The sequence below is a fragment of the Letharia columbiana genome (genome assembly GCF_014066305.1).
Source record: "Letharia columbiana isolate WasteWater2 chromosome Unknown Sc0000030_s1, whole genome shotgun sequence".
Lineage (NCBI taxonomy): Eukaryota > Fungi > Ascomycota > Lecanoromycetes > Lecanorales > Parmeliaceae > Letharia > Letharia columbiana.
In genome coordinates, this window is record NW_023501073.1 from 391,415 (window position 1) to 411,210 (window position 19,796).

A 19,796-nucleotide genomic window follows, 5' to 3' on the forward strand; every position below is an offset into this window, starting at 1 on the left:
GCCTACTGAATGAACCGCAGACAAGGCCATTCAGAATTTGCAATTAAGCTGCCGTAAGACGAATAAAAATGTGGCCTCGAGGAACAAGCCTCGAAAGGTTGATCTTCTCTACTCGCTCGATACTCAATTGGATTGAGGAACAGAATTCGCCATCCTCAACCAATTGTCCTTTGAACGATGGAGGTAAAGATTTGGGTATGCCGTGGATACTGAACTCCACGCTCAATGCTGAAATGCTAACCAATTCACATGCTCTACGGACTTCGCTCAGAACGAACCGTCTCCCAGCGCTTACGACATCTTCTGAAGGTGAACAAAAACGGTAATCTTCTCAAACTCGATATCCTGCCCAGAACCAACCTTTGGGGCACCTCTTGGGGGACCCGCAATGATTTCGACTTCGATAGAGTTGACGCCAGGTACGAGACGCGTCTCATAGACTGGACGTCTAGGATCAGGTTCTCCGGCTTGTCGAGTAGGTTCCAGTCTATTGTTCCCGCATGAAACGATAGTCTTGCTGGGCCGGTGCATGAGACTCGAAGAGACGGTGGGCGTGATACGCAGGAAAAAGTGCGTATATGGCACAGTAATGGTCCGGGACTGCTGGGTATGAGTGGGGGATGCAGGTATGTCGAGGCTGAGGTGGTCTTTGATGTTCAGACCGGGATGTGTGGAGATGTTGAGATTCGCAATGAGTGCGTCTGAAACATCTAGTACTGTTCAGCAAGATCCAGTGTTTCTACAACGACACAAGAAAATTACCTTTCCCTGGCTGCCTCAACCGTGAATTGAAAGGCGTATTCGAAGCTTGGCTAGTAGGAGCAACGGCGCTTGGGGTTGCATGAGGATTGGGGCTATCACTCGGCATTCGAGAAGACACATGCATTGGAGGAGGCATTTGCAAATTTGAAGCACTCGGGCTTTGTCGAGCTTCGCTGCTTCCATTTGGAATCGCATTGAGTGCCGGCGATTGACCATGGGCTGTTTCGGTCTTCATGCCGCTCATGGCGTGTTCAGCAGATCCACTTCTCTCGTGAGACAGTCGACTTGAGGCGGGAGTTGGTATAGATCCTGAGCGAGAGTGTGAGAGTCCGAAGATGCTGCGGGGTAGAGATGTTGTGTTACCTTTGCCTGGCGCGTAGCCATTGACGCCCGCTCGCACGAGCTCCTGTTGACGTTTGAGAGACTCATTATCTACCGACATTGAAGCAGAACCAGTCGCTTTCTGCCCGCCGAACTTCAAGGTGATCTTTGGTGGTTCTGGAGATTTGGCTGGCATTCTAAGCTTGACCTTTGGCTGTGGAGGCTCTGCAACAGATCGTTTCGCTTCTGCTAATCGAGTATGGAAGTACGACTGGTCCGTAGATCAGTACTCTGTGTTGGGTTTCTGGGTGGGGACAATGAACCTCGAGTTCCTCGGACAATACAAAGAGGTCGCTACCATCCTCGTTGTAATCACGTGCATTGTTCCATATGTAGCTGACTTCTTCCTCAAATGCGTGCCAGCTCTTCAAGAAAGTCGACCCTGTAGGCGGTTCTCTACCTTTGATCCCTCGCACAAGCTTTTGAACGCTTTTGAGGGAGACTGGGTGCTTTATGACCTTATAATAATCTACAAGAGTTCGAGGGGGAAGATGGATGAAAGGTGCAAAGATTGCTTGATCCCTATTGCGATCAATCAGCGAGTACAGGCTCGACAATACACTCCAACGTACTCAGCATCTGTGTGATTGATCATCTCACCCACGATCTTCTCTTGCGCCTGCTGAAACGTGTTGCCGTCGAAGCTTTCGTAAGCACCCTCAACATCCTGAACTGCTGGTGTCGAGCTTGCTCTACGGTCATTTGCTGCTGCAGACGAGCCTACACGTGTGACAAGCCGGGTGCGCTTCTCAGGAGGTTTGGCAACCTCCGGATCGGTTTCACCCTCCGCATCCTGCTCATGGGTGTCCTCCGGCTTTTCTTGTTTAACCTGCCACCCTTGAGGAATTGGGGTATTATAAGGGACATAGCTTGGGTCATTGTAGGCTGGATTGTTCTCTTGCATGAAGACTTGAAGTTGTTTGCGTATCTTTTCGGAGTCGGAGAAGGCCTGGGAGCGCTTCTCGTTGTAGGCTTTGGCATTACTGATCATGCGTCTGAGATCCCCCTCCAAGCTAGTCATATTAGTATACTCATTGTTGTTCAATTTCGCCTAGAGAGTGAGGCCATCGTCAGCATTCTGTGTGGCTATAATGCGAGGGCGTGGATTGTGTAGCGCTGGAAAAACTTGGAAAGCAGAGCAGATGCGCCGCCTCTGACAACGTAAATATGCCTAACCTCGACTGTATCCAAAGCCACAGGAAGACCGACTTTCTGATAGTAGTTGGGTGTCTTCTTCTGTATAATGATTGCGCTTTAGTAGCTGCCCTTGCTCTTGCCAAATTGATATCATACCCTGTCAGGTAGGAACAAGAAAAATGTAGCTATGAGGCGGTCCCTAATATGGAATTGTATTAGCGACTACGGCTTAAGCATGCGTACGCGCACATGCATTGGCATGCTTACCCTTTGTCGCGGGCGTTTTTGATTTGATCCAGGAATCGAAGACCAAGCTTGGTAGTCTCCTCTGGGGTTTCCTCGTCGTTGACCTTGAAGAAAATTGATGTCAGCCATAGTGTGGGTAACTGTTGGCAACTTTGGCACTTGGAAAGGTGGTTGCATTGAGAATCAAGTAGCGCGACAGGCAGCTGTAGAGTTGACAGGTCCGAAGCCTTGCGGCCCTAGCGAAAGGCGATGACCATGTCCGTGAATTCTCCTCAACCCCTCGTCCTTTTTAAGTACAACCACACCACAACCACAACCACACCCCACCCCAACGACATGACACAGACTTCAAAGCAGACATACCTGTGTTTTCCTCCGCTTTGAAGCCGGACCTTCCGTTCCCTCTAGTGCTTGTGACGGTCCTGCGCTCGCGGCAGCTCTTCGCTTTGAGCTCATCTCCTTGGAGCGCGGCGGTCGCGGGGGGGTAACAGAGGTTGCGGGCAATGAGTATTGCGGCGGAGTCAACACCGCTGTATTCTACAACCGAATGATCCAGCGCAATGGCCCTCCGAATGATTGGCAATCTCTCGGCGCCGGAGGATTCGGTGCGCCCTTGGGGGGCGGTCTATTTTGACGTTTGAACGCGGTTGGGAGTGGAATGGTTATGAGCGCGAAGGCGATCGCCGTGTATCTCAACAAAAAGCCTGGGAAACGAATGGGAATGTCAATGAGGGGGCAGCTGTATGAACAAGATGCGATCATCCAGCAACTTGAGGCCTATATTCAAACAATATCATCAATCCCATGCTGTTTTGATGGGCCACTTAGAATGTGGTTAGCGTGCCAAGCAAATCTTCCACCCTCGTGCCCCGCGAAAGAACGGGAAATCGCAGGCCGCTGTGTTTACTTTTAACACTCCACCTCGTGCAACCCGCCCCATAGCATTGCCTGATCCACGTACCAACCTGCGCACCTCTCATTCGCTTGCACCGTCTCTATACGTTGCTGTGCTATCTTGCAAGAGGTCGCAACACCTCTCATTGATCGTGGGGGCGTGAAATAATTGAAAAGGTTCCCCAGGCTCGTTCACTCCACCGCCAAGCACTTGACACGACTGTCGCTGAAATCAATCACCCACTTCAAGAACATTTAAATTCTTCTGCCTTCAATAACGAGCTCCACTCTCACCGGCATCAGCTTCGATTTTCCTCCACCATGGCTGCTCTGGACCACGACAGGAGGAATAAGCAGCCTAGGCTGCTGACGGAGGCAGAGAGAGATCGATTGGAAGAGTTCGTGGAAGCAATACACTACTCCTCGAGGTGAGAGTTGGGATCTTCCGGATCCTTTGAATTTGCTGATGCGTACGCCAGATATTCGGATGATGAAAACGAATATCGGCATGTACAACTGCCTAAAGACATGATAAAAAAGATACCGAAAGACTACTTCGACCCGTCCAAAGGCACCCTGAAATTACTGTGGGAGGAAGAGTGGAGAGGATTAGGTATCACACAGGTGCGTACGACCAAGCAGGAATACCCAAGTCTCGAGCAGCAAACTAATTGCGCGTCTGGTAGAGTCTGGGATGGGAGCATTACGAAGTCCACGAACCAGAACCACACATCCTTCTCTTCAAGTAAGTCGCCCACACACCAAACTATAGGCCGCTTCTCTTCTGACTATGGCTCAGGCGACCCATTAACTATCAGCCACTGGTGCCACATTAGCAGCAACTGACCTCCTCTCAGACTTTTGATACCTCACCTGCACGGGTCTCCATGTATGTCAGTACTTCAGCATTTCAGCCTGCGACGGTATGCATCAACGGAACATGTTTTGAGCGTGGATAGCGGCACGAAGCGGAAGATGTTCCGGCAAGGTTGGGCATGGAGATCATGGTTCTCATGTCATGACTCTACTCTGTATTTAGCCATCGATCGATAACCCGCATTTTTAGAGACGTTTGCAACCAGAGAGCTACGAGAGAGCAATCTTTTACCGCCGGTGGCAGCTGTTGCACGACTCCGGACTGCGCTCATTTGACGTTCTTGTCAAGCCATTCTTCCCACTGTTGACCGGTAAAGCTGCTTGAAATGCTTCCCTCTTCGATACCCTGGCATGGTTCTTAGCAAGGCCTGCTATATTCTCGAAAGACAACCACTCACATCGAACAAAATGGTTGGTGTTACATGAACACCTACACGTCGATTCGCCTGTTCGCCAGGTCATTAGGTACCTGATTGCCCCAGAGTCAACGAGAAAGACTCACCTTCACCATCAGCTTAACATCATCTGTAACCTTGTTCCCAACATTCAAACTTCCTCCCTCTCCAGGCTTGTCCGAAATCTCCAACAGCTCGAACACCTTGCTTTCCTCCAATCCAACGCTTCCCGCCAATTTCGCCAGACGCCTGTACGTATCATTCCGCGCCTCGTGCACGACATTCACATCAAAAAATTCCTTCTGGTGCTCAAAAAGCGCCTCGCTGAAGGGCCAGAATTTATCAGGCGCAAGTCTCAGTACAGCCGCCCCAGCTTCATGCACAAGAGTACTGGAAGGGTGCCATGGTTGAATTTGCTGGCGAAAGAGGAACTGGACCTTTGCAGGGTACTTTTTGGGGACATTGGGAAGTACAGAATTGTAGAGGGTGTTGAACATTTTGGCGGAGAAGGGGCAGACGTAATCGAGGTAGAGCTCGATGGTGTGGATGGCTTTTGGCGAGACATTAGCGGAGTAAGCTTGGCCAGCAAACTTGGGAGCGAGTGCCATCCTGATGAAGAATGACTCGAGTAGTGGTAAAATGTAAATCGGGCTCTGAAGGAGTGTAAACTTGGAGAATGGCGGAGCTCAACTTTGGCGGGGCACACCATTGCCGGGTAGCAAGGGTGAATGTGAAATAGAATTCGCTGCCGAATGTCGACGACACAGGACCAGACTTTTTGAGTCCTGCGCAAGCGCATCACCCATGAACCCTTTCTATGGGTCACACTCCTATACAAAACGCTATTGGAGTCGAACGTTACCTGCTTACAGCTCACAATCGCCCCAGATCTGGCCCGATTTTGCCATCAAAGTCTCACCGCGGGCTATTGTGAATCGAGGATGAAGGCCGGCCACCTCAACGAAAGCTCGTGTTAAGGCGCACTCCGGAGCTGTCTTTGGGTCTGGCCTGATAGGCTGAAAAAAATGGCGCCCATAGTGGAAAGTGCAAGTCCACAACCAGCTGACCTGGGATTCTCAGTCTCCAACCAGACAGTCGAGCTCGACATTGACCTTCGCTCACGGAGCCTGATAGGTCGCACCATGATCACGATCAATCCACACTCAAAGGACCTAAGAATTATTCGACTCAATTGCAGACAAGTTGTCGTCACTCGTCTCTCGCTCAATGGAAAGCCATGTTCTGCTATTTCACTCACAGATCCTTATAAGAAGGCAAAACTAAAGTGGAACGCTGCTGGAGTTCAACAATACGACATGCTACAGCGAAAATTGGAGGCACAGTTCAAGGATCCTCCTGAAGAAGAGCTGGAGGTGACAATACCCAAGACCGTCAAAATAGATGAGCTAGATCCATTCTCCGAGGAGGCACAAAATATTCTCTTGTCGAGGACTTTGGGCAATAACAAAAAAGACTCGGGCGATGGCTCGGCAATCGACCTTGTTCAAAGCTCCCGTACCGCAATTGAGCAGACAGCACGCTTCACAGCGATCAGCCTCATCATAGACTACGTAATTGAGAATATTCGGGATGGAATGCACTTTGTCGGCTGGGAAGAAGGGGACCTTCGATATCCTCATGCGTACACCACCAATTCTCTATCACCCGGTGCTGCTTGCTGCTTATTTCCATGCGTCGATAACCTGAACTCGAAGTGTAGCTGGGAAATCTCTATCAAATGCCAGAAGACTGTTGGAGACGCTCTACAGCCATCTTCAAGCTCAACACCACTACAAGCCAATTGCTTTCACGACGTCTCGGACAGCGTCAATGAGACCAACGGACTTCGGAAAGTTGATGTTCAGTCCAATTTCAGTGACGAAGACAAGGCGCTGGATCTAGCAGTAATATGTACAGGAGACATGACCGATGAGGTGAGATTCTTTGGTATTCGCATGTACTGCTTGAACTAATAACTATAGATTGTCGATGCTCGAGACCCTGCGAGCAAGACTACATCGTTCACGTGCATAACAGCTATCTCAGCGCAGCACATTGGTTTTGCCATAGGCCCATTCGAGCATGTTGACTTAGCAGAATTTCGTGAGAGTGAGGAAGATGAAAGACTCGGCCAAAACGCCGTTCCCGTTCATGGCTTTTGCTTGCCAGGTAGAGTCGACGAGATCAAAAATACGTGTCTTCCAATAGCAAAGGTAGAGCTCACAAGTTAATATGTGATAACTTACAAGACTGACAGGGTCCTAGGCTATAGATTTTATTACTATGACTTACGGCTCGTATCCATTCTCAGACTACAGTCTTTGTTTTGTGGACGATCTACATCCAGATATCCTCGACACCGGTTCTTTGTCAATATGTAGCAACCGGCTGCTATTTCCAGAAGATGTCATCGAACCTTTGGATCGCGTTAGCCGCCAGCTAGTCCATGCTCTTGCTGTGCAATGGATGGGCATCAATATTGTGCCAAAAGACCCTTCTGATTTTTGGGTCGTTGTGGGCATTGCCTATTTTATCACTGATATCTTCATGAAGAAGCTGTCCGGTAACAACGAATACCGTTATAATCAGAAGAGGGCAGCAGACCGTGTTGTTGAGCTCGACATCGATCGTCCATCACTGTACGACACCGGAGCTTTGATCGCCCTCGACCCATCAGAGCTTGAATTTCTGGAACTCAAAGCGCCTCTGGTTCTCTTCATACTGGATCGAAGACTAACGAAAGCGGGTACTTCCGGGGGTCTTTCTCGAATCATATCAAGGATCTTTTTGAATGCCAAAGTGGGTGACCTTGCCAATGGCTCCATCGACTCACCATACTTTATCAGGACATGCGAAAAGCTGGGTCACATGAAATTTGACGTTTTCTTCGCGCAATGGGTTGAGGGAGCCGGATGCCCTAAGTTCCGCGTCACTCAAAGATTCAATAAGAAGAAGCTTGTAGTGGAAATGATGATTCAGCAGAGTCAAGCCGAGAACATCAAGGATCGAGACATGGACAGTGAATATTTCGTTCGAGATGTCAAGGAAGAGCATAAAGCGGTCTACGCAGGTCCCATACAACCAGCATTCACCGTAAGTACCCTGAAGGGTTTCCGAGTGGAAGTCTTACACAATTTCCAGGGTCCAATGACCATACGTATCCACGAAGCTGATGGCACACCATACGAGCATATTATTGAAATCAAAGACTCCAAAACGACATTCGACATCCCGTACAATACCAAGTATAAACGACTCAAACGAAGTCGGCGGCAGAAGGAAAGAACTGCGGCAAGCGTGGGAAATGAATACATGGGTGGCGGAAACGACGATGTCCTATTATACTCTTTGGGTGACGTTCTACAATCCGAAGAAGAGATGAAGGAATGGAGGCTTGCGGAGTGGAGCAAAGATGATGAAGAAAAGATGAGTCAAGAGTCTTACGAATGGATACGCATGGACGCAGATTTTGAATGGATCTGCAAGATTTCAACGTCAATGCCACCATATATGTGGGTCTCACAGTTGCAACAGGACAGAGACGTTGTAGCTCAGCTGGAGGTAAGTCAATACCCACGGATAAAAAGTGCGGCTTCTGACGTAGACCAGTCAATTCAGTGGATGAGTTTTGTGAATGCACATGAACTGGTTTCCACGGTACTTGTACGAACGCTAATGGACCAACGATACTTCCACGGCATCCGTACCGCTGCAGCAGCTGTTCTAGCAAAAAACGCCAAAAGTGAGGTGGGCTGGATTGGCTCTTTCCATCTCGAGAAGGCCTTTCAGGAATTCTTCTGCTATCCAGGCTCTCCCATGACGCGCTCGAATGACTTTACCGACCGCGCATCTTACTACATACAGTGTGCGATCCCTCAGGCGATGGCGAAAATCCGCAACCCAAGCGGCCACACCCCTTATCAATCGAGAAATTTTCTCTTTGAGAAGCTGAAGTTCAACGACAACTCGAATAACCAGGTGGGAAGTCTACAATGATGTAGACGGATATGTATCTGACTTGCTTAGATCTCCGATTGCCACTATGTCGCCACTCTTATGAGGGGATTAGCAGAAGCCCTAGCTTCGAAGCCGCCGTTTCCGGCAAATGATCTTGATGATTTCGAAGATAACAGCGAAGACAACCAAGTATTTCTCAACGCCTGTCTGGAAGAGATCGATCGACACCGGCGTATCGATGAATGGATCCCTTCCTACCACAACATACTCTCAACTACTGCTCTGGACTGCAAGCGAATATTAGCTAAAGCTGGCATCATCCAGACCAGGCCTGTGGATTTCTTACACTACACGCCAGATGGTACTTCGGAGTACCTGCGCCTCAGTGCTTTTTCGAATGTCATGGCTTTGGGCTTTGCGAAGAACCATGCTATACTTCGTTGGTTCCTCTTCGTCCTAGGCACAGATCCTTCACCCTATGTTCGAGAGAACCTGCTTCGCATATTTGGCAAGGCTCTTGGTGCTATTGCGGTGGGCGAGCACTTAGAAGTTGCCAAAGAACAAGCAGCTCAGCTGGACGGTCTCGTCATTGAGCAAGAGTCAACCACCGAAGGCCGGCAGGCGGATCTAGCGCGGAAGCAAACAGTCGAGGGGGCGCTCAATGCTTTAAGAGATGAAGTGTCCGCGGACCCCGTCCTGAAGAAAGAGCTGTGGAAGGCTATCGAATCACCAACCCTATCCTTACGTCAACTGGGCGAGCTCCTGGGCATCTGCGACTGGCTATATGAACCCGACTCCAAAATCATCGTCCTCCTCAGATACCCTCGATACTGGGAAATCAAGAACCTGGGCAAAGGCAAACTTCTCTTCACCCGCACTTCTCGCGTCCGCACAACCATAGCTAAACGCAAAGCTGTCGCTGCTCTTCCCCAGCCCTTTATCAAACGAGAGAACAGTATCCCTAACAATGGCATGCAGCCGCCGCTCAAACTAATGTTCAAGCCAAAGAAGCCTCCAATGCAGAGTACGGCGTCTGCTTCTTCGGTCACGAGTGTAGAGAGCGTGCCGCCGAGCCCAGTAGTAGAAGGGGATAATGCCAAGCCGAAGCTGAAGATCAAGTTCAAGGTTGGTGGCGGCGCTGGGAGCCCTTCGTGAAGGATCAAGTATTCGTTGGATGATCACAGTGATTCTAGGCGTTAAGGCTTTAGCGCAGATGCGATTGAGATGCGATACCCAAATTTATGTATTAGATGCTGCTTGAAGCGAGCGCTTAAAGATTGTCTTACACTGGCTTCTATGTAAGACGCGTTGTAACTTATGTAACAGCGACCCGATAGGCGCCTTTTTTCATTAACGAAGCTCAATGTTACGGTCGGCGATGGGCCACATCAAGGAACCTTCAAGACCTTTTCAAGCTGCAAGATGGGTACACTCAAGAGTTCTCGCCTCCCACTCATACTTCTATCGATACCCTGCCTATCTGCTCTGGCTCTGAGCTCCGCCCACGGTCAATCGGCAGGTCTCGCTATGAACCTCAGCCCAATCGTACATCGCTCGCAAGCACCCGCACCCCTTCACGACCGCGGAACCGAAGCCTCCAGCAGCCATCAGAGTCCCCTCATCTGCCTCCGCCTCACCCGCCTCACGAAAATCCTCCCCATACAAGCAGGCGCCACAGCCCTCACAGCCTTGTACTCCCACCTGCACGCGAGTGCTTCAACTTCCTGGGTCAATCAACCATATCGCCAATCCATAACCGTCAACTACGGCCGCCTGCAACTGTACATGTACTCTCCACTCACAACCATCCCCTGGTCCTTTGTCGCCAGTTTCGCTATGGAAATGCTGCAAGCGATTCCGATGGGAGGGATGTATGTGAGTCTGTATGAGGGGTTCTATAGTTCGCCGGCGAGTTGTGCAGGGTTGTGGGAGGCGGTTTATGCGAGTGCTCAGGGAGCGAATTTGGTGTGGGCGACTTTGCGGGTGGTGGACGATCCGGGGCATTTTGTAACGGACTAACTACATCCGATGAGATAGGAAACCAAAACCAAAAAATGGACGTTGAAGACAGACAAGACAGTCTTGTGCGATGTTGTTTGACCTCGGCGTATTGATAATCATCGGTATTTACGTTGCTTTCGAGTTTGTATATTAGCCCTGTCCCAGTCAGATGTGTAAAGGGCAGAATACAAGAGGTGAACAGAGGGATCGAGAGCAGATGAATCCTTTATTCGAGGCTCATGGATAGACTTGTTGAGTACAAAAATACTCAACTGGCGCGCACAGATGAACATTTGCAAAGTATATTCCGCAAATCACTCGACAGTGACACAATTTAACACCGCATCTCATGAGAATACCGGCATGATATTACCCAAGATGCGTACCGTTACGAAGCGGAACGCGCTGCCAGTACAGACACGAGCGAAAGAGAATGATTGAAGAAGATTATGCACCTCGACAAGGAGAAGAGTGAAGGAGATGATGTGTGCCTAAAGCGAACCCCAGCAAACAGCACGATTGTAAGCAGTGCCAGGGATTTAAAAAGGCAGCTTTGGTCTCGATCTGCGTCATACTCGGCAATGTGCGTCTCAAGACGGGAGTGAACTTGAGGGCAAGGGTATGTTGAGGACGCGACTGTGAGGCCATTCTGTTCCTTCTCACAGCCCATTGATCCGTAGTCTATGTGATCATCTAGAGTCAAGGCTCATAAATACAAGTAGCGAAATCACGGATGGTCACCAGTCAAGTAAAGGAGGAGAAACTAAAGTCACCAAGTCAAGTCAAGTCATTTGATTAGTGCGGTGTGCGGCAGCGTTCCGCAATATTTCTTGAGCGAGTGAGCTCTACATCTTTCTTCAAAACCCTGGATCATTGAGGTAGGTCCGAGCTCGAGCTAGAGCCCATGGCGGTGCCTTCATTGTATCCTCTGCTTCAACTTCCTACCGTGACACAGGTTTGCCTATCTTCTTCTCAAAGAAATGACCCTGCTAATTTGCGGTGACACAGGAAGACCTATCTGCGTTTCATGCCCGTGTCTTCGGCTCTGCTGCTCCTGCCCCACTGCTTCATACAGAGCCGGAAATTCATAGTAGCGATGCCCACAAACAAGCCTTCGATGAAAATGACGACGATCTTGGATACTATCCTGATGGCGCCAAAAGGACGCTAACGGACGACCAAATCGCTATGTTCAGACATAGCGAGATTTACTCTATACTGCGAGAAAGACAGGTGCGCAAGGAGAACCTGGAAGCAGAAGGGGGTGATCAGGATGAGACTATGGTTTCTCAGCCAGAAGACGCTGTCGAAGCCACCGCGTTGTTTGATGAGGATGGAGAGGGGCAGTCTGATGGGGAAGCACAAGAGGTCTTTGCTACGGTTCCGGAAACTACACCCCAACACGTGGAAGCTACGCATGCGAGGAAGAAGCGGAAACGAGGAGATACAGATACCGGCTACGTGCACGGCAGGAAATATGCGTCTCGGAGCGCTAGAGGGTTCGTGAGAGAGCTCGACTCGGCCGCTGCAGAAGACCAAGTTTTAGACTACGGCGACGAGCCTGCTGTCACCGAAGAAGCCAAATCAAATGGATTTGCGGCCACAAAGGTCGCAGAACAGGGTCGTGAAAGCCAAGCACGTCCAAGCGAGGGGAGGAAAGTCTGGTGGCCGATCATTGAGGCGACTTGAAAACCGCCCGCGGCTCATCCAGTGAGAGCATTTGAAGGCATTACGAATCTAGGCCGAAACGTCTAGCTCCACTTTTCAGTCTCTCAAGGCAAGTTCCCTCCTCTTTCTCCTCTCCGTCGAGCCTCTTGCATTCCATGATGAAACACCAATATCGTCATCCTTAGTCGGACAATCTGCAAACTCCTGCAAATCCATACATGCGTCTTGGCTTCGGCTCAAAGCAATGAATGGGAGGAGCGAGTGGATCATGGCGAACCATAATCTTCTCTCTGACATAGCCTATCGCTACTTTCACCGCACAAGTCTATATTTCGCTGTGCCCTGCTAACGTTATTTTATACAGACTTTATCCCCATCTTCATAGAGCTTGTCTAGACGTGACTTAGCCGAGGGAGGTACAATCGCAGTCTACTGCACTTTCCCTCTGTAAATGCAAATGTGAGCCTTCTACTTCCTCGCCGTCTTCCTCCCGCGCCAACCTTCTGAATGATGAAACACCACTGTCATTCGCAGTTTCTACGCGAACTGGCGGCGCTGACCCAAATGGTGCCGCCGGTATCATGGGCGCTATCAAGGAGCCTTCCTTTGATGTCTGATTAAGAAGCACACTTGAAAGCCCTGCTTGCTGTTGACAAACCATTGAAAATGACTCTTGTGCTGATATGAACTTCTCCTCAGGTCACCATCTTTGGATACTGCTATGATGGGCGCTCGATGTCTGAGGGACGGCGAAACTTGGTATCAATTATTGGTCTCGACGTCTGCTGTAGAAGATCCTTTTCACGCAGAAAAGATTAGATGACTATCGCGACCGAGCACAATGGCGACTTTCGCAAGACACGACTTTGCTTTATAGAGTTGGCAGGGTTTAGCATAACGAGGCGACGTAGTCCGCTTCAAAAGCTACCACGACATCGCAGAATACCACTTGGCAATCGCTGCGAGGAATGTCCGCACTTTCCGTGACTAATAGCATATCCGAGCCATTCGCTTTCGTCAGTCGTTATCGGTCTCTCATATCTCATAGCTCATCCTCACTAGTCATTCACCGTCCCCACCAACCCTACCCCCTCTTCTCTCTCTTCTCTCCCCCATCCTTCGTAAAACTCAACCCCTGGAACCCTTTCTTAAGTCCTTTCAGCCTACCCTTCGTCTTCATATACGTCTCAATCCCTACCATAGCCGCATAACTCCGACCAACAGCAGTCATCGACATATCCACCCTTCTCCCCTGCAAGCTCTTGATAAAATTTCTCAAACTATGACTCGGCGTCCTATAATGGCCCAACCTCGGCTGCAGAATGCGCAAATGGCCATCTTTGACCGTTATCGATCCCGCGGCGGAGATTCGGGAGCCGCGGAGGAAATTAGAGTGCCGAAAGACGCCGGGTTGTTTGATACCGTCGTCGAGGTTGTTTTTCGTGTCGGCGACGAAAGATCCATCCCGCGTGTCCTCTGCGGCGCTGAAATAGGCACTATGGCTCTTCCGAAAGCCTTCCACGTCGCTGACCATCATTGCGGCTGTCCATCTCTCCAGAACGATCCATCGCTTGGCCCGTATCCCACCGTGCGTAGGCATTGGTAAATCCCCACGAAATCGCGCCACAGATCCCTCGTCCTTCACAATACCGTTGGTGATCTTGTACTCCGGTGTTTTAGTTGAGAACCCTTCAGGACCTGAGTATTGACGTTATCCAAGTTCTCCTCCAGGTCGACTCTCGACGGATGCTTCAGGTCCACTTGGAACCCATCGCGATGATCGTCCTCGTTCTTCATCTTGCTGAATTGGTCACGGGAGGATTTCGCGGTTGCGGTCGCTAGTCTGCTCAGGGGGGTGCACGGTCGGTCCTCTTGATCCTCTGGGCGCCCTGCGAGTTCTTCTGCGTGATCCTCGAGACGACTGCGGCCTCTAGGAAGGTTGAATAGGGCTTTGGTCACTGGAAGCGTGTATGCGGCAGACGTGTACGCGGTTAACAGCTACTGGTAGAAAGTCCTACAGAAAATATCGTTGTACCTGGTAGGGCTAATTATGTGGCTGGACTGCATGAACGTGCATATGCATCATACGCAAGTTCACTTGCAAATTTTACCCCACGATGTCCTACAGCCTAAAGTATAGTAATCCTAATATGTATGCAGCGGCGCCTATGATTTCTAGACGCATCAATATTCCCTAGCTATCATCAAGAATCGAATCCTACATGTTACCATCAACACATCAACCCGGCCTATTCTCCAGACAGACGAGAAGAACACCCAGCACCCTTAATAACAGCCCAGGCATCCGGCCCAAGACCATCTCCCAGCCAGCATCATTCATATCAGACAACATCAAACGGATACACATCCACCGAAACACTGCCTTTACTTGCGGAGGCCGAGTCATCTAATGTATCGAACTTCCCACCACGGTCCTCAACCAGTCGTATGCCTTTATTCTTCTCTTTCTGGCGACCAACAGAACTTCCAAACGATGAGATGGGCCTGAACGGACTCTTCACGTTTCGGAGCCGGGACGGGACGATACCCTTCAACAGTGGCCCCATCATCGGGAGGCAGGCGCTAACGATGCCAATACTTGGCTCGACTGTGGACCAAATGTCTGCGTCGACGGCAGTCCCTGTGGTTCGAAACGCTGGTCAGAGAGAGAGGGAAATGATCTGGGAAATGAAGACCTGATGGGATATGGAACATACATGTTGGATCATCGATGTCGACTTTTCCCACAAAGCAGGTGCGGACGATACTTGATAAACAGACGCTACAAGCGCACAGATGAACGGTTAGTCTTGTCCAAGGTGGTAGGAAGAGCGACCACGTACAAGCCTCCCAAAAGGAACATTCCCGATATAGCAACCTTCTGTGACTTCTTAATCTGGAGCTCCCATACCACAGATATCGGCAATATCAAGATCAAAACATCCGTGAAGAGGTTCAGTATAGCCATGGACAGCAAGAAAGCTTTCATGTTGATACACAGGCCATAGCTCGTCCGGTCCCAATATAGGGTGGTCAGATCGCACTCGAAAACGACAGCGATGAAGGTGCCGAGCCCCAAGACGACGCTCACAGCGGCGAGGCCATAGAGGCCGATTTTGAATTTGAGGGTGGTGGCTGAGTTTGGGAACATGCGGTGGTAGAACAGGAGGACTGAAAGCTTGACGGTTGTGATAGTGATGGAGTAGACGAATTCGAATGCCCATTGGACCTTTGGAGACACAGCTCCGTCAGCGAAAATCATCCCAATCGATTAGAGCACCTTTCGTACTTTCAGAAATTTGGTTATGGTGTCAATGTCCAGCTCATCTATGTGTCTACCGGATCCAAAATGTGCGCCTTTACGCGGAATGGTCAGCTCAGCGTAATTATGCGATCGCCATTAGGTGAGACTGACAGAGAATCAACATTGCACAGAGGCCTAATGCCAGGATCTGGGCGCAAGATCAGCAATTGTGCCCAACAACCGGTAGCGTTTTGCTGGCATGAACGCACAAGAGACAAAAAGATCAGATAATCATCCCCTGATACTGGATATCTCAGATGCCGTTTGCACCCCATACGAAGACCAACGGCCGCGGTAGCCAGTACGGCCATGATGACGCCGGTTGCAAAGAGATCGCTATCCCTGTCGGCAGTGCGCTGAAGAGGAATCCCGGAATCCATAGCCAGAGTCGTATCAGCAGATCGTTGCGGGATCAATCAGTCTCACTCGCGATCAAATTCTCTCGATGCAACGAGCTGCCTCGTGGGGAACAAAGATGGCAGACAACCAGGGGAGTGAAATGGCATAGGTAACGGAGGAAGCCCGCCTCGACTTAAGAGCAAACGCCCAGAAACCTCAAAGCACTCGCGCGCAAGTCGATCTCGTTGTTAAATCTCCCGTGAGCAACGCTCCTTCTCCCTAGTGGAATGCCCATAATTCAAGTGTGTCAAGCAACTGCCAGTGCCACGCGTTGTCCAGAGCCAAAGGCCAGCGAACGAAGCATGTGGCCCGCCTGATTTATTTTGTGGGGAGGTCCATGCAGAGCCCCGGGGAAATTAGACGAAACCTGCATCTGCAGGACGGCGCGTTCTGCCGTCCAAGTCTCGGTCTTGATTCGTGCGCGATGCTTTGCGCGAAGATAGGGCTTTCCCGATTCCGTGTCTACCGTACCTATCCTACCTTAGCCGAGGGCTATGAGTTGCAGTAACCGTACCTATATCAAATAGTTTAAATTACCGCCTTTTGGCGGTTGCTTTATAATATTACCGTGATGCTAAAAATCATTAAATACGTGATTTAATCCTAGTACTATTTTTTGTGAAACGAGAGTAGATTGGTTGTCACGTATATACGTTTTTATAGAAAGAACGATTATATTCTCGCTACCGTTTCGTATAAGAAACGTTATTAAGCTTGCTAAGCTTGCCAAGCTAAGTCTTCGGAAGTCCTGTATAGAGAAATTTATCAACGCCCTTTAAAATCTAACTTCAAAAATAATCGATTCAGGTGATTTTCTCGTGGAGATAAATATCGACGGTACTTAGACCGTAGAGTGTGGGGCCTGACTTCTTAGAGTATTGATTGTAATACGTCGGATATATTATTAAACCCCCTCGGATCTGTGTTTCACGCTAATTGAAAATTACAGGTGATAATTCAAAAGATTCGATCAAGTTTCAAAGACGTATTAAAAAATATCAACCGTAACTTTCCAGAAATGTATAAAAACTGTCATCGCCTAAAGGCGGAGGACTCTGAGAAATACATCTATTTGAAGAAACCGTATAAGAACCGTAAATCCACCGTTGAACGAAGCCATATGTTTGGCGGAGATATTTAGTTCGTATTAGGTTCGATTCCTAATGGCGCTGGTACAATGGTGTTGCGGTGCTTTTTATTTTCTCCATAGCTATTCGCCAAGGTAGTCGAACCTGCGCGGAGCGACACCAAAAGGCGCCGAGATGCAGGTTTGCAGGGCACATTGTTCACTTCTCTGTTACAAATGTCCCGATGAGGAATTCGCTAGAAGGTCGGTCCATTCGAGGTGCCTTCTAGCGGTCTTCTTCGACATGCCTCCCAGCTGCATCTAGCGGCTGAGCTTTGACCCCGATACCAGCGGACGGCCCCAAAGGGCACAGAGATCGGATGCGGGGAACTGGCACTTTCAACGGTCTAGGTAGGTTAATCGTAGATGTTTGACAGCGCTCTTTTTGGCCAGCTGGGGATAGGTCGTGGCAACCGGGCGACAGTCTACCTACAGTGCAACTGGCCGGGGCCCTAGCCGAAAATATGAGTGGTAGGGCTTGAGGCATTTTCGGTTGCTCAGCATGGATGGATGGATGTACTATCGAAGTCTCTTGGGAATGATCTAGCTATTATCTAGCTCGACATCTGCGCCGTACCGAACAGCCGTTTGATGTCTTGTGCAAACATCGAGTATACTCGTCGGCCGTTGGCCTCACACGTAGATGGTCATGCCTGAGCGACAGCGTGAAGCATGCGTGCCGTAATCATTATACTTGGATATATGGTGTCACATTCCGAACATGCGCTCGACGCGTCGCCATCAAGCCGTCCCTCTATTCGCAAAGACAAAGAGAGATGGTACGGCGACGTGGTCGTCAAAGGAGCAAACACTGCGAGAGGGCACGTCCGATATTACTCGATCATAGGAGCTCTCTGGGTGAGAGTTGCCGGAGCTCCACCACTCGATGCTACTATTCGACTTTGTTTGCCAAAGATCAGCGACAGCAGCATCGTCAGCACCATCTGACCCAAATCACGCTGCGTCTTCCTTTCCCGAGACCACAACGACGCCTGAGCATCTTTCTCGGCACTGATCCTGCTTCCTTACCCACATCGAACACGTGCACAGAGGGGGCAGAAATTGACCCGAATTAGACCGGAGATACAAAGCCATGATAAGGCCGCCTAGCATTGTGAACACCCTCAACAGCGGTGATAACGCCAGCGGAGCAAGAAGTACATGAGCAAACCAAGTGTCAAATAAAACAATATGATATCTACCACGTTTGTAAGGGACGATATAGATGCAAACAATGGAAAGACGACATATGCCTGAACCCATGCGTTGAGGGAGAGGAAGGCGAGACAGGTGAAGGAGGAGCAAAAACTCCACAGGTTCAACGGGATAAAGGAGAGATTTGGATGAGATGATCTGCAACGGAAGTTCGAGCGACGAACAAGCCACGTGACATGGAGGAGACTTTAAGCTTACTTTTGCATTCGAGTTAGGAAATCATCAGGTCTCGTATACAGTCTGTGAGTTGATTCTTGGAAAGAGACTGATGGGAGGAGACAAGATATCGAAACACGCCCAGAGATAAATTGAAGGATGAAGAGCTCCTCGGAAAAGCTACGCTTCTGAAGGTTCTGAGGCTCCGCGCCTTTCCACCTTGGAATGACGAAACGTACACAGGCGCATATTCGTGCTATGAATAAACACACAGACTACGATATAACGTAGAAGAGGAGCTACCTATGCAAGACTTACCTGCCTTACCCCCAGCATTACTCCCCATATTTTATTTTCATGCTTTCGGGCGCATCTGGCAAATCCCCACGACCCGATCTGCGTATGCACTTTCTGTCCGACATGCCCGACACCTCTGTGGGAGGTGCTGCAGATACGCAGACTGTGCGATGTGAAGAGCGTCGGGATCATAGACATAGTGGCATCATTTCGTACTCTCAAACGCCTCGGGATATTCCAAGATGGATCCTACACCATCCAACGTGGTCAAATGATCCCGTGGTTCGCGCAGACGCTGTGAGATTGTTACCATTTGAACGTTCGATCTGGCCAATTGGTATGGCCCTAGCCACTTCGCCACCTTCCCCGGGCCGGGAGACCCCTGTGGCTCAACACTGAAACCTGCCGGAACTTCACGTGGGCCAATTTCCACATATTTTGACGAAGCGCCAAAAATGAAAAGGAAAAACAGGCTTTCCAAGTCCAATTTCGCGTCTGTCCTGCGGTCATAGAGCGGGCAACGTGACTCTGCCAGAAGCCAAATCGAAGCCTCCATCAATTTATCTCCGGAGAGGAACGCCAGTGGTGCATTCTGGCCCAGTATGCATCAGTATAGAATTCTCCTTCGCATCTCCTGAAAGTCGGCTGCCTTCTCCGCAAAGGCCAGGCGTGACAGCAGCGGTTGGAAGATCGGCAGACCAATCATCTCCCTTCCTCTCCTCCCTCCGAAACCTTGTCTTAATAGGCTGCTAGTGATCATTACGTACAAGCGGCTGCAACTATCCCCATACAGGCTGTCCGCTATACCGGAAGAGGCTCAAGTGCGCTCTAGATCGACGATCGGAAAGTCCATCTCCATCATGTTCCATGCTCCAGCCACTTTCTTTTCAATTGCTCCTATTGGTTAATATGGACTGTGAAAGCCAATGCCTCTAAAGTACCTTACGGTTACTGACGCAAGAAATGCTTTTTCGCCTTCAAC

General features: G+C 49.8%; 10 protein-coding genes across 10 annotated transcripts; 4 read left to right on the plus strand and 6 right to left on the minus strand.

Annotated features, from left to right (window-relative positions):
- Window positions 1–291: 291 nt before the first annotated feature.
- Window positions 292–2,982, minus strand: HO173_008405 (uncharacterized protein; the record flags this gene model as incomplete). The annotated part of the gene is made up of 9 exons (XM_037310305.1): window positions 292–710; window positions 763–1,071; window positions 1,126–1,354; window positions 1,407–1,665; window positions 1,716–2,194; window positions 2,320–2,379; window positions 2,437–2,479; window positions 2,548–2,630; window positions 2,890–2,982. 9 exons carry the CDS (start codon window positions 2,980–2,982, stop codon window positions 292–294), a joined length of 1,974 nt encoding a protein of 657 aa, XP_037162891.1.
- Window positions 2,983–3,741: 759 nt separating this feature from the next.
- On the plus strand, window positions 3,742–4,256 carry HO173_008406 (uncharacterized protein; the record flags this gene model as incomplete). The annotated part of the gene is made up of 4 exons (XM_037310306.1): window positions 3,742–3,848; window positions 3,900–4,044; window positions 4,107–4,165; window positions 4,220–4,256. The coding sequence occupies 4 exons, from the start codon at window positions 3,742–3,744 to the stop codon at window positions 4,254–4,256; spliced, it is 348 nt and encodes a 115-aa protein (XP_037162892.1).
- A 308-nt stretch (window positions 4,257–4,564) lies between these two features.
- HO173_008407 (uncharacterized protein) lies at window positions 4,565–5,299 on the minus strand (the record flags this gene model as incomplete). The annotated part of the gene is made up of 3 exons (XM_037310307.1): window positions 4,565–4,642; window positions 4,695–4,742; window positions 4,799–5,299. 3 exons carry the CDS (start codon window positions 5,297–5,299, stop codon window positions 4,565–4,567), a joined length of 627 nt encoding a protein of 208 aa, XP_037162893.1.
- A 417-nt stretch (window positions 5,300–5,716) lies between these two features.
- HO173_008408 (uncharacterized protein) lies at window positions 5,717–9,803 on the plus strand (the record flags this gene model as incomplete). The annotated part of the gene is made up of 6 exons (XM_037310308.1): window positions 5,717–6,625; window positions 6,674–6,904; window positions 6,957–7,784; window positions 7,833–8,252; window positions 8,301–8,669; window positions 8,718–9,803. 6 exons carry the CDS (start codon window positions 5,717–5,719, stop codon window positions 9,801–9,803), a joined length of 3,843 nt encoding a protein of 1,280 aa, XP_037162894.1.
- Window positions 9,804–10,070: 267 nt separating this feature from the next.
- HO173_008409 (uncharacterized protein) lies at window positions 10,071–10,667 on the plus strand (the record flags this gene model as incomplete). The annotated part of the gene is made up of 1 exon (XM_037310309.1): window positions 10,071–10,667. The coding sequence occupies one exon, from the start codon at window positions 10,071–10,073 to the stop codon at window positions 10,665–10,667; it is 597 nt and encodes a 198-aa protein (XP_037162895.1).
- An 886-nt stretch (window positions 10,668–11,553) lies between these two features.
- Window positions 11,554–12,338, plus strand: HO173_008410 (uncharacterized protein; the record flags this gene model as incomplete). The annotated part of the gene is made up of 2 exons (XM_037310310.1): window positions 11,554–11,604; window positions 11,658–12,338. 2 exons carry the CDS (start codon window positions 11,554–11,556, stop codon window positions 12,336–12,338), a joined length of 732 nt encoding a protein of 243 aa, XP_037162896.1.
- Window positions 12,339–12,413: 75 nt separating this feature from the next.
- On the minus strand, window positions 12,414–12,587 carry HO173_008411 (uncharacterized protein; the record flags this gene model as incomplete). Its single annotated transcript, XM_037310311.1, has 1 exon — window positions 12,414–12,587. The coding sequence occupies one exon, from the start codon at window positions 12,585–12,587 to the stop codon at window positions 12,414–12,416; it is 174 nt and encodes a 57-aa protein (XP_037162897.1).
- Window positions 12,588–13,401: 814 nt separating this feature from the next.
- Window positions 13,402–13,854, minus strand: HO173_008412 (uncharacterized protein; the record flags this gene model as incomplete). Its single annotated transcript, XM_037310312.1, has 1 exon — window positions 13,402–13,854. One exon carries the CDS (start codon window positions 13,852–13,854, stop codon window positions 13,402–13,404), a length of 453 nt encoding a protein of 150 aa, XP_037162898.1.
- Window positions 13,855–13,958: 104 nt separating this feature from the next.
- HO173_008413 (uncharacterized protein) lies at window positions 13,959–14,114 on the minus strand (the record flags this gene model as incomplete). The annotated part of the gene is made up of 1 exon (XM_037310313.1): window positions 13,959–14,114. The coding sequence occupies one exon, from the start codon at window positions 14,112–14,114 to the stop codon at window positions 13,959–13,961; it is 156 nt and encodes a 51-aa protein (XP_037162899.1).
- A 545-nt stretch (window positions 14,115–14,659) lies between these two features.
- Window positions 14,660–16,001, minus strand: HO173_008414 (uncharacterized protein; the record flags this gene model as incomplete). Its single annotated transcript, XM_037310314.1, has 6 exons — window positions 14,660–14,958; window positions 15,035–15,099; window positions 15,161–15,546; window positions 15,607–15,674; window positions 15,733–15,769; window positions 15,831–16,001. 6 exons carry the CDS (start codon window positions 15,999–16,001, stop codon window positions 14,660–14,662), a joined length of 1,026 nt encoding a protein of 341 aa, XP_037162900.1.
- Window positions 16,002–19,796: the final 3,795 nt, after the last annotated feature.